This window comes from Amblyomma mixtum, chromosome 1, assembly GCF_055824585.1.
Source record: "Amblyomma mixtum isolate Tamu chromosome 1, ASM5582458v1, whole genome shotgun sequence".
Taxonomy (NCBI): domain Eukaryota; kingdom Metazoa; phylum Arthropoda; class Arachnida; order Ixodida; family Ixodidae; genus Amblyomma; species Amblyomma mixtum.
The window spans coordinates 17,433,490-17,447,020 of record NC_143012.1 but is presented as its reverse complement, the minus strand read 5'-3'; the positions used below and the strand labels follow the sequence as shown (position 1 = coordinate 17,447,020).

Below are 13,531 nucleotides of genomic sequence, written 5' to 3'. Positions count from 1 at the left end.
ACTTTCCGAGCTTCCGATGAGACCGCGGAACTCGCGCCAGCACCCAGGGAATACTCGGCCATACTACAAAACTATAGAGGCAGAAGAATGCGATATCCCCCACCGCACAAATCTCTCAGCAGAGAGGAAGCTGTCACTTGGAGACAGTTACAAACAGGCTCTTTCCCAAACCTACATATACTAAACAAAATGCACTCTACGATATACACGAACAAATGTCCCTGGTGCGACGAAAAACCTACACTATACCACATCACATGGGCCTGCCAAAACATAGACGTGGTCCCCAAAATACAAAACCCGAGTGCGGAGCAGTGGGAGACTCTGCTGTCCAGCGACCGCTGCGAAGACCAACAAGGTCTGGTACAGCGAGCTCAACGGGCGGCAGTGGCCAGCGGAGCCCTGGACTGAGGGCAACCGACCACTGATTAGAGGCGGACGACTTCGACAGAGAAGGCTCCTGGGGGTAGAACCAAGACGTCTCTGAAGATGCCTCCAAACCGCAGGAAAAACCATTAGTGTAAATAAAGTTTTCCCTTCCTTCCTTCCTTGAGCAGCGTCCGCTCTGGCGGACGCAGTTGTTGCTGCGACGCGCGTCTTTTCTTTCCTTTTTTCTCTTTCCTCTGATCTTTTAACTCTCATCTGTCTGCACGTGGCAGAGGTGGTGGCTCGGCTCGAGCCAGTAGGCAGGCCCGTGCAATTTCCTTTTCATCCTTCTCTCAGTCACAACAACAGCTCTCCGGGCACTTACGAGGCGGCCAGGTGTTGGGATGCCGCCTAGAAGCAGGGCTGATTTGAACGAGAAGCGAAAGCTTCAGCGTGCCACAGAGGCCGATGAAGAGCGGGATGAACGTCTGGCTAAGCGGCGTGCTCAATATGCGGCTCGGCGACAGCGTTCCACAACAACTGAAGAACAAAGCGAGGAACTTGTCAGCAATGCTTCCAATAGTGCTGCCACCGAGTCCGTCAGTAGTTCTACAAGTTCGGAACGCTGGGATGCTACGAAACAGAATAGGCGTACGTCGAGGGGAAATATTGGTATAACCGCCGGTACTACAGCTGCTGCTGCTGCTGGGGGTACATCAATACAGTCTATAGGGAATGGTGGCGGTGGTGGAATAACTAAGGGTGTTTCCAATGTACTTTCCATGGGTGCCAAGAATGCTGTTGTAGCCGGTGCTGGGGCAGCGGTTTACACTCTGCATTGAATTCACCGATGATCCCGTATATAGCTGCCACGGCAGTCCTTGCTACACTTCTAGTGGTTGTATTAAAATGACCAAGTATTCAACCAAAGAAAGCCATGTATTACCAAGCCTAGCCATCAATGTGCTTCGCATCTGACTAGGCTTAACCTTGGCTAAGCCTCAGCCATTTTTTAACGTGCACAGATGTAGCACAGCACACGGGCGCCTTTTTGCATACGCCTCCATCGAAATGCGGCCGCCGCGGTCAGATTCGAAACCGGGTACCCCGGCTCCGTAGCCGAGCGCCTTAACCACTGAACCACCGCGGTGGATTGCAAGGAATGTCTTTTTGGGGGATTTAGAGGCCATAGGCGTAAACTCACTGGCATGTCCCGTCTCCGCGTCGACGTCGAACTCCCTCAACTCTGCCTCATAGCCCTCCCACTCGAGGTCCCCCTCAATAAACTTGTCATCCTCGAAGGTGGCCTCCAAGGAGGGGAGGATGATGGGTGACTGGGCGTCGCCCTTGCCGCACATGTTCTCCTCCTTTAGGCAGGTCAGCTCACCCCACTTCTCGGGCTTGGGTCCTGCGTGAAACGAGCGTCAAGAAGAAGAGCGTCTTGCTTTGTCTCGACAGCAGGGGGGTAATTATAAAACTATCAGGGAAACTTTAGTCTTCTTACGTGCTATGAACGCGAAAGCACAGTACACTACTGCTGTTTCCTTTGATGCGTTTATGGTTGGTTATGTCTGTGGTTAGTCTGTGCGTTTATGTAACTTAGTTCCCGTTTGCCACCAAACCGCCCACCAAGCGGAGCTCCGTGGCTTAATGCCCATATATGCAGAATTGGACATTCTGTACTTAACATTCATAGATGGCGGCTAGTCTTCATACCACTACCTGCGCAGTGGCGCAGCGATTGAGCGATGAGCCACTGCACTGGCTGTTGCTGTCACAGCCACCCGTATGGACTGTGTGAAGTATGTTGCTCTTCCCGAGCAACTTCTTTCGCAGCTGGCCACGCTCCTACGGACTTACCTGAGCTTAGCCGAGTTAGCTAGCGCGAATATGTGCGCTAGAACGTTGAGTTTCGCAGTTTACCATTCAGGGTTACCATCGGGTTATCCCCTGGTTACGACCGGATACCACCACATACCGCCCTAGGTTACTACCTTTCTACCACCCGGTTACCACATAGTTACCACCAGCTATCATCCGATGCTACCGTTTAGTTACCACCTGGTTTCACGGTCACACTTGGTAATGCTTGGTTTCATTGCGAGACGAGGCTAAATGCGCATACACCGGCCACTTCGAATAACCCGGGGTCACGTGACCACGTTGGAGAACGCCCCGTCGACGGCGATGTATTACGCAGGTAAGCCTGGGAAGAAGCACCCTTGGGGAGAGGATGGGTGCGCGGTGCGGTACAGCTGTTAACTATTAAGGCGGAAGCCTTTAATGTCTCATCGTTGTAAGCAGCAGTTGTCGACAGAAAATGTCACGCTTTTCAATTGGTGGAAACGGTCGTGACGTCACAGTGCGCGAATTTCAAACGGGGCCAATTATACTTTGCCTAGTAACCATGCAACCAATCGAAGGGATCGTATAGTGATGCTCCAAGTAAGTGGGACTGAGCTTAGTTAATCGCTTAATTACCCAATTAGCCTAATTAGCTTTACTAGTCAGGCCATATAAATAAATAAAACTGATTAAGAAATTGGTCGAGCTCAGGAATCGAACCCCGGTCTTCGGCGTGAGAGACGAGCATGCTATCCACTCCTCCATGCCAGCTCGATGGTTTGGAATGAACAAAGGCGCGTCTAGTGAATACGGTGTCTTCACTCACTCTCATCTTCCTCCATTCCCTTCCCGTGAGGTTTAGGTGTCCACCGACAAATGAGAGGCAGATACATTTTTTGATCTCCAGGCGGTCTTTTTGAACTTAACCATGCGGTGCTCCGATAATAGTGCTTAGTTTGCGTCCCGTCTTAGCTTTAAGGGCACAAAGTCTCGAGGTTCGAGGCAAGGCAGAAACGCAATGACAAAGGGAAAACAGGAGCGCTGCTTACGACAGAGAAAGACAGTGCAGATTGAACAGCAGTACGCACAGTACAATAGATACACCGAAAATAACAGCGTACCTGAACTGCCGCACCCTTCACTACGGCGTCCCTAATAGAATGAGTAGCTTTAGGACGTTAAACCCCACAAACAAACCAAACCGAACTGCTACGAGGGATGTTTTCTTTCAAGCTGATGCCGTCGCCACAAAACGTCGCATGTGACCGAAGGCTGCGAGTTCCGTACGCGCAGTTGGTAGGGCAATAATGCCTTCCGTTGCCGCAACCAGTGCATCAATAGGAGCTTCGCTTTGAACATGTCAGCATGGTCTCGACAATCAAGAATGCCGCCAAGTGCCAGCAACATAGTTTTCCGAAATTTTTGCAGTGGACACGCATACTGTAGAGGAAATCCACTGTAGAACGAGCACTGTTCGCGTTGAGGGCTGTGTTAATGACAGCCTTGTGCGAGATTGGCGAATGGAATTTCGAGATAGCAAAAAAGGCGCTCACGGTGAAGGAGCCTTGACAGAGTACGCTGTGGCAGTAGTGCAACTTGTGAATTGAGTGGATCAAATTTTTAGCGATAGGCGTAAGTTCACCACTTATCAGCTCCCCGATGTGTGACTTGAACACGTCTTTTTCCGCGATCAAGTCGTTGGAAAGGGGAGAATAGACTCGAGCGAGGAAGTGCAGGACACCATCATGGCATAGCTCAGACAACGTTTTCTGCAAACGATACTTTGAAGCTGGTGCACAGCCACGACAAGAGCTGAACTTCGGCCGCCATAGTAGTGTCAGAGGGGCGACAATCCTTTCGGTCGTTCCTGCTCGGTGCCTTCAAGTTTCGCTATGGACTAGTGAGAAGGTTTATTGAAACTGTATGACCACGTCACCACGACATCATCTCATCCCACGGACTATAAGCACCGCGTTTAGATAACCTTCGGAAACAACACCATCCATGTCCACGGTTAACGCCCCGGCCGGCACCTACTATTCCCCAACAATGTCCTTCATGCTAACAGACTGTGCCCACACACTCAGCTACGTGTTTTTGAGGCGAGCAGCATGGGATCTAGGAATCTCGCAAGCGTGCCGTGTAAAGGTAGAATTTGTGTTGGGTGAGAGGTATGGCGTGGGGCATTAGGAGTGCTTGGGGTAGAGGTTCGGGTAGAAGCTCGCCTCGTGCTGGAGCCGCTCCATGGGATCCGCTCTGGAGATGGGTTGTGTGGTAGAAGTGTTCTTCGCTGAAGTCGGTAGCATTCCATGGTGTGCGAGTACGTGATTAGCGCTGCTGGTGGTGCATCGTCTTTGAGATGTGACCGCCCGTCGCCCGGTGGCGAGCGCATGTGCGCACTCGGCGCCAGGAAGGGACGCGTGGCCGGGAGCCCAGACGATGCGTACAATGGGGTGTACGTAAAGACTGGTGATATTCATCAGTTCGTGGTACGCATGGGAAATGAACAGTTCGGTCTTTCTTACGCTACTGTGTTCCCACAAGCAGTTGTACCCCTGCGAGTGCGCTCCTAGTAGCTGCTCCCGCTGCGAAGTAACCTCTGTATTTCGAAGTTCTTAAAGTAGTTCATAAGGGAAGATTTTTAGAATGCTCATTACACAAGTACCATAGCCCGCTGCATGCATAACTGTACGCACGGTCTCATCCGAGTGTTTCAACATTAGACAGTTTTAGCTGAGCGTTTTTATGGCCAGCGGAGAGGAGCGGGCGGGCGCAGACGCCACTGCGCACGCGCACGTCGCTGGGCCGGACAGCGTTTTTACGGAACGAAGCTTACACCCACTGGGAAGCCCTCTCCAGCGGAGCGGTAGGTAGCGCGCGAGCGTGCGTAAGAACGCGCGGGCGTGTATGGGTATTCAAGATGGCAGCCTCTTTGGTACATCTAAAACGCAACGTTTACCCAATAAACAACTAAAAACACAGAATCTACCCTTACTATAAACTTTCAGCGCATTATTAGCACAATTAATTGATATTATTTTCACTCTAACTCGAATTGTGACCTATAGGTGGAGCAGCAGAGCAATTCGATTCTAGTCCGCTCGAGAGGACGGGCGATCCGCCCTGCTAAAACTGCTTTCTCGCGCGTGTCCGCTGGTGTATCTGCTCGCCCGCTCCGCCGCGCTGGCCGTAAATACGCTCAGCTAAATCTACCTATTGCCTTGCCGTATATGTACCTAAAGTTGCCTCCACCGAAGCCGGAAAAAGCGCATGCGTTGGAAGCAACCACCTAGCCCTTTCGGGCCCACAGTAGCGCACAGTGGAATTGAGACATGGACGTAAAAATGCCACAACGGCCGAACCATCTACCATTGTGTCCTTCTTGGTCATTTGCGCATGCGCTATTGGCCGCTGGCGATAACAGTGAAAGGTAACGCTGTTTAAAAACTATTGCATCAATTCGAAGCATTGAAACGCGATTGCACGCTGGCGCTGTGAGGACAGCGCTTACGGTATGCCGGACATCGTATTCCGCGACGGGATATGTGTCGTCCTTCACGCCTCCGTACCTTCCTTTCCGTCGTACGAAAAGGGGCAGTGCCCTGGATTGTTCTCGTCACCTTCCTTTGCGGACGAGCTGACAGTCTCACCCGGTCCGCTGTCTGCGCCAGACAAGAAAACGGCGGGAAAGGGCATCACCAACGCCGCAGTGATGCGCCCGAAAAATAAAAGAAGGCGACGCAAAACAGAGCCAGCAACACCACTCTCCCGTGAGGTAAGAACAGAGATTACAGGAAAAAAGCAAAGGCCAGAAATGCCTTTGCCAAAGGCAGCGAGTGGCTTTTGCTTTTCTGTCAGAGACGGGGCACATCCGCCAGTTACGTAGAAGTTTTTCGTCGTCGTTCAAACATCAGCATGAGTACGGACTTCCCTTGCTAACGATGGTCGGATGATACTAATGGGTGGCAGATCTTCATGAAAATGGTCACTGCCACCCATGCGAACGAATGACGATGGGAATAGGCGATGAAAATCGAGAGCATGAACTGTTCCCGAACATGTTCGTCGTGAGTCCACACGACGAACACGAACATCGACGTGTGCAAGATCAGTGCAACTGATCTTGCTAGATTGTGGGATGAGAAAAAAAACCCGAGAAATCAACGAAGCAACAGGGCATCGCCTGTTTGAAAACAGCATCTTTTATGCCATCGCTTCGCTTAACTTGAGAGAAGCGAGTTTGGAGTTGAAAAAAAAAACGCAAGCCAGTCAATACAGGGCTTGTCAGCGTTGCCTACGTTCTCCATCTCTAAAGCCACTTCTCAAAGTTAAAACACTCCGCCAGTAATGACTACCGCTCTGCCACTTTTGTTAAGCTCGCGAGTCGCGGACACCAGTTACTACGAAGCCATTCTGTTTAACCTAAAAAAGAGGCTCAGCATAGTAACACAAAGAAGCACGCTGAAGAGGATATTGTTTGAAGCACATTTGCTCACCTTTGGGGTGACAGCCTCTGAAGTTGAGGCTGTAGCGGAGAACCGCACAGAATCTCGCACCAACGGGAGCGAGACAGTGCAGCGCGGCGGGAGAAATAGGTGTTAATGTTTCTGCTGAACTGCGAGAATTTTATTTGCGCGGTGTGTTTACTTACGGTTCCTGTCAAGGAATGAACTGAGATGGTTGCGAGAACGGAACTCTCTGCACGTAACCCTAAGTGATGCTGTCAGAAATGGACTACTATCGCTTTTACTTACGTTGGAGGCATTGTGTCTAAAGCGCAGCTGCAACTTTAAGGCAATTTCATAAGAATACCTTACATGTATCGCCGTAACCGGTGATCCTGGGTTACGTGTAAGCCTGAAGAAAGGCTCGGGATACCGTGGGCGAAGCTGTGGACCTGCATTTCAAACGGTACGAGAACGACATCGATCTTAGTGCGAATGCAACATATCTTTACTTCTTTTTAAGTTGCTGTTTTGAAGTTGGAAGGTGCAGCAGCTAACATAAGTGGTGCGGATAACAAAAACGATAAGCTTCGTGGATTAGCGATAGGCAAACCTCGAATATAAAGAGTGGAGAAAGAGACGGCGAAGTGAAGAGTTGTAAACGAATAATAAATTCAAATTTGTCGAAACGTTGGACTAGTATGTGCATGCACATGAATCTTGCTAAATAAGGCGCACGACATTGTTTCGAACGCTGCTCTGCGTACCGCATTTTCTCACTGACCTTAACCCTTTCAGGCGCTTTCTACACAATTGCGCAAACGGCAAACGTACAGCTTTTTCTGAGAAGTTGGAGCACTGAACACCTATTTCATTATTTCAGTCGAATTGAGCACTCTTCTTGTTGCAAATGAGGTGCTTTTTGTACCATGCAGCGAATTCAGTAAATACTTCACATACGAGTGAGCTAGGTAGCACTTTGCCCGCTGCTTTTGTGCAGACCGATTTTGCCGCGTGTGAAAACATCGATCGTTTTTGCTCAATTTCGAGCGTAATGTGAATCTTCGAAACACAAAGTGATTCCACAATCCCTTGGGTGTTTACCTGACACACGAGAACATTTCGATGTTACTGTTTCTAACAAATCTGACACTTTGTACGCAATTCTCCACATCATTGTAAAAACTTACCTGCTGGCCTCTCACGTTCGAAAACTAACGAAGTCCCTTTCTTCAAGCCAGAATATACTACTTAGGTGAAAAAAATAAGTAATTTCCGTCAGAACAAAAAATGGGGCCTGAAAGGGTTAAGTAGCAATGGAAATTCGCAGTTCCTTGCCGTATCTTGCAAAAGAATAGCGGCGACAGTCTGATCTTCAGGCTTTGTTGCACACAAGTCACACAAACTTACAAACGAAGGCAAATCCTTCATTACAATTCGAAATTGATTACACTACAAAAATACGTAGTAGGCTTGTGATAACTGTAGCGTATCGCTAAATTTAGACTGCCAACGTGAGTTTCCTTCCGAAACACCAGTTCCACCACTCTGCGGTTGTTCACGGTTGGTCTGTGTCGGGGTTATACGTACACGTGCAGATCAAGCACTTTAGCCATATGAATTGATGCCATAGATTACGTTGGCCTTAAAATCTCGGTCTTCGGCCAGTAACACGCCGAGTCCGTGCAATGCTTCGTAACTAATCTAATTTTCTGCCTTCGCGACGACCAATGGGTCAATTCACAGACAACCGCTTGTTTGTTCGCACAACGCCGCACTGAAGGAACCAATTAGGGAAGGACGCCTTTTCAAAGTCCATTTCAATCCAAGGCAGAGCGCATGCGTCGCAAGAATGCGGTAAACCATCCAGAAATCGCCCACCGCACTCGGCATTTGCAGCCATGCAAGTATTCACCACCGCTAGACCTCTCTCGCTAAGCCTATGTCCTGGCTACTATGCAAGCTTCGGCAGCGCAATACCCGGGCACTTTACCATTTCAGTCTCGTTACGATCATTCGAACACCAAAGTACTCTCTGCCTTCTTGCCACTGTGCCTCAGTTAGGCCGACGATTCTTACTATTCTTCTATCTTTCGCTGAAGCTCTCTTTTGGCCGCTTTGCTGCAAGCGTCGATTTGCTGCTGCTTTGTTTGCCGGGCCTGACAAAAATAGCTGATGCAACTCTTTCCAGCGGCCTCTTCTACGACGTCACTCCTTTCGGTGACATGGCAGCTGCATGCCGACACATGCGCATGCCATTAAATGCGCAGCGGCTACATGCCTTCTAAACGCAGAGGTAAAGGATAGCCAAGGGAACATGGCTAAGCCAAGCCGAGCACACTTCGCGCGCCCTTTTTTACCCCTAGTGGGTACAGTTTCCTTCTCCGCGGCAACACTTGCTGCTTTGCTTTTCTATGTGCACGCCGCGTCTCACTAATGTGCCGGGAGCGCCAGGGTAATACAGTCACCCTACACGGCCATTTTTCCTATGCCTCCTGGCCATCTCCGTGGCAGTTTCTATAGCGTTTCACATTTTCCCCCCTATAAGCCCTCTTCCTGTTTCCTCGCTGCGACCGCCACAGTCTTCTTCACTGTTCCGTCTCTCTCCCCCTCCCAAGTCCCGTATGTAGTCAAGCGAACACACTCGGCAGCTGGGTTTCTTCGCCAATAAAGGCTCTCGCATAAAACGCGAAAATTACTCACCGACGTGAAATACATTGATCATAATAAATGAAGAACTTAGAGTTTGAAATAAATTAAGCACACTAAACGAAAAGTAATTCAGTGCGCATTTGCGTGTTCACGACACCAAGTATCTACTTCCCATTTTTTGATGTAGCAAGGTGATGCACCGAGAATGAGCGGTGTAAGTTTGTATAGTTCACTGTTGGCTGTAAACAATAACTCTGTGCGAGACTTCCTCAGGGGTGAACGAACTGGCATCATAGCCACGTTGCCTTGTTGCGTCGTAGCCAAAAACTGGCGCGTTATGCTCCTAGCCAGCGAAAATGTAATGCCCGTCCGCATAGAAGTATAGACGCTGTCGAGAAGGAATACGTCGTGTTCACGTGATCAGGGTGAGCATGGTTCTCTGGAACAATGGAGTGAGCGCTGCTATAGAGTTCAAAGGGGATGGTCATATGGAATCTACTCCTCGAACTTCTTCATCTCGGATGTGAACGGAAAAATCAGAAAATTGTCCCCTTCCATCAATGTTAGAATCTGCAACCGATCAACTAATCGTGTCCCACTAATGAGAGAAGACCTGAAATTTTATTTAAGAGAGACAGAAGCCAGTGGCTGGGTCCAGTCGGTGGTAGGCTTTGACGTGCGCACATGAAAGAAACGACGACTATAGAGAGAGGAACACGTACAGGACCATAGCGGACTGAGAACGTGCATTTCCCATTTGTGTTCGCAACTGAGTCAGCAACCCAGTCAAAAAAGCCATTGGAACCAATTGAATATCCAACTGCCTCCAACTGGAAAGGTGCTCCAACAGGATGATCCAAATTTACTATCCATTTGTACCAGTTGGTTTTCCAATTGGTGAGCCAATGGATCTTACTCATTGCATCCAAATGGTCAGCCCAACTGCGCTCAATGTATCCAATGTTTGCATATTTGACAAACAATGCAGAACTAATATGGTTCTTATAATAAGGGCTATATGCAGCTTAACCTACTAAATTGTATTCATCATCTTCGCCACCACTGCGGTCGAAATTAAATAACTGCGCTCAGTGGGCGAGTGCAACTAGCCCCAGTATGAAAGCCTCATAAATGGGGCATATAAGTTGGAGCAGGTCTATGTTTTCTGGATATGCATATTAAGCTAATATATGCTACTAGTGTCTCAATGTGTAGTGTTTCTTGTGTACTGTATGTGAGTCTGTTGACATCGATTTTCATACAAGCACGTAAAGTTCCGTATAAAAATGTTGATTGGCACAGAGCAGTGCTTCTGTGCAGTTCTGAGAAATCAGTTTTCCTTTTGCACATTAATAGTATGTCAAGTTGCAGAAATATTTCACACACTGCAATGTATTTTGCTCAACTTAATTGTGAGTTAAACTGAGTGAATATTTTCTTGGTGACATAACTGCCTAGCCTAATGGGTTCATTTGGTCAGACTGGTTGGATCCAGTCGTGTCCAATTGGTCAGATGACTGAAATCAACCGGAACCAAATGGTTCCAATTGGAAAATAAATGCAACCAACTGGAATGTCTAATTGGTTTCTTTGGTTTTCTCGACTGGAAGCCATGCCAGAAAATGCATCCTGGAACCATTGCAAAGTCGGGCCGGCGCAGCAGGGCTGAAGTGTAGCCGGATGGTCATGTGCGTGTAGTTTCACAGCCAGGTGGTTAACAAATCTGGACAAGCCTTAAAGGTGCACTGAAGAGGAATCTGAACTCGTCTTTTTGCCGCGGGAACTCGATCTACACGTTCCTAGCATTCTTAGAAACTGCGACTTATTGCCATGTGTGGCCGATTTCCCTAATTAAATCGAATTAACGTCCGGCTGCCGCCTTTTTTTTCGAATTCTGCCTCGTACGGTGGGCGGAGTCGACCAACGCGTGGAGTGCCTTTCAGCCAGCCCCGTGGAGGCTTTGCTTTCGCTTCATTTTGTTTGTTAGGTTTCCGTGAATAAATAGTTTCATTTGCGGATAATATAACCGCAAAATAAGGCCGCAGAAATAAAAATACGCGCGGACTATTTGCTTCTACGGACTACTACGTATTACTCCGCCGATGGCAGAGCGGCAAGCCGCCGCGGGACTGGGTGAAAGGCACTCCCCGCGTCGGTCGACTCCGCCCACCGTACGAGGCAGAATTCGAAAAAAAAGGCGGGAGCCGGACGTTATTTCGATTTAATTAGGGAAATCGGCCACACATGGCAATAAGTCGCAGTTTCTAAGAATGCTCGGAACGTGTAGATTGAGTTTCCGCGGCAAAAAGACGAGTTCAGATTCCTCTTCAGTGCACCTTTAACGCCAGTCATTCCTGAGTCTCGGTTATCGCCTCGAAGGTACACACCAGACAACCGCAAAGCAATGCATGTCCTCTATCTCTCGCTAACCTTTATCACCTCTTTCGAGCTGCTCAGGTCACAATAAGGAGTTCTTAAAGTCGTCTACGCTCTCCAGCAAGCTAGCCCGTTCCGAAGAAACCTAGCGGGAAGAAATCCCATAGCAGAAAATCCCAGAGTTGGCACACAGCAGACACTCACCACGGGGACGCTGGGGTATAGGGCGACCACTGTGAGGCCAGTCATACCTCCGAAGCCCTAACAATAGCCATGTCTCAAGCGCGTTCTGACGTTGGCAACGCACAGCTCGAGCTCTCCGCTGTGTTGTCTTCGTTGTTCTCGAGAGGGTTGCAAGCAGCGCCCCCTTCGAAGCCATCAATGGGTGCCCCTGGTATGCAACACTCTACGCTCCTTTATAGCGGCGAAAAAAAAGGACATTCTTAATGTCAGTGTTAACGGTGCCGCTGTCGGCGTTGTATGTCCCAAACGGAAACCCGCACGTTGAACTACTGCCCAAGGAGGAGGTTGGCCATGGGGGCATGCGGAATAAAAACTGATGATGATCATATATGAGGCAGTCTATTTTCAGCAAGTGGACATGCCTGTCCTATAGCTGCCGGAAAGGGAAAAGTTTTGACAGTCTATACCGAACTGATGTTCTTCCCAACTGGTTTCGAGGATAGGAGGAATTCAGACCTTACAAATATTCTCGGCCACATAGCGGTTCCTTATAGGTGTACCGGATCGCCAGTGCACCAACATCCACAACAGGGCGCGTACAGGTCCAAGCAATGTGAAAGGGGATCTCGATGCAGCTCATGCCAACATCAACGGTCTGATTTTGGTGATAAATGTTTCACGACAGCGCCAACCAGCAAAGACGAGGAGCAGGCAGACATGGCCACAGTGCGGAATATAGTCCGTTAAAAGAGTTTTTTCATGACAAAAATAAGTACTGAAGCCTACTACCAAAAATTAAGTTTAGAGCTACTGCGACTCATTTAAATCCATGGCAATGTCAACATAGAGGTATTTTTTCAGTTTTCCATTGGTCGGTAGGCAGCTTACGTGGGAGAAATAAAACTGGACACTTTTGCCTCTTTTCTTTAACCATGCGATTTTTTACAGTCGAAACCATAGTCGTTCTTCGTCGACGTATGTTTTAGAGACCCCTGACCGGAGCGGTTGTTGAAAGACAACGAAGTCGCCAGCTGGTCATGCTACGCACGAGCTGTCTTACAAGGTAAGACGAAGAAGACCTTCAATATAAGCCGGTCGCAGCACACAGCAGCGAAGCCCGCATGGCTGAAGGAAATGCACCAGCCAATCTTCAGGTAAACTGCGTCGTATACTGAATATAGAAACCTCATTTGAAAGTTTGCTAAATGGCGCAGAATAGAACTTCAAATCGCTATTTATTACATACACCATCACCCGCTCTTTCCTCGAGGCATCAGTGCCGGTGTGTGCCCACAAGATAGCCGCGGCTTTTTAGCCGGATGTAGATTTGGTCTTCGCCGACCACCAAAAAGCGCGTTTCTCGGGCCTTGCGAAACGAAGTTCGCCAAATTTTCTCTCAACAGAGCGGCAGCCGTGCTATTTAATGTTTTGGGAAGCACGAATTTGCTGTAATGAACCGGGCCTATCAGAACGATGTGTTCCGGGATATTGTTCTTTGCGTCAACCTCTGGTTCCACCTTGAACACATATATTACGTAGCCTGCGTAGACGAAGGTGCTGCTGCTCCCCAGAGCGTGTGTAGAGTCAGTGGATAAACTTACCCAGTGACTCGACCAGCGCGTTAACCTCGTTTCTTCTACGGATGTGCCGGAAAGCTTGCTGCA

The 13,531-nt window shown here is 48.9% G+C and overlaps 1 protein-coding gene across 1 annotated transcript in view; it reads right to left on the bottom strand.

Moving 5' to 3' along the window:
* The window catches only part of LOC149365592 (carbonic anhydrase 6-like), a 41,260-nt gene extending 29,337 nt beyond the window's left edge, over positions 1-11,923 (bottom strand). The window contains exons 1-2 of the mRNA XM_089568869.1: positions 11,885-11,923; positions 1,571-1,774 (exon numbers count right to left, since the gene is read on the bottom strand). Coding sequence (XP_089424995.1) covers positions 1,571-1,724 — 154 coding nt within the window. The 5' untranslated portion in view covers positions 1,725-1,774; positions 11,885-11,923. The remainder of the gene's footprint in view (positions 1-1,570; positions 1,775-11,884) is intronic.
* Between the last annotated feature and the right edge of the window lie 1,608 nt (positions 11,924-13,531).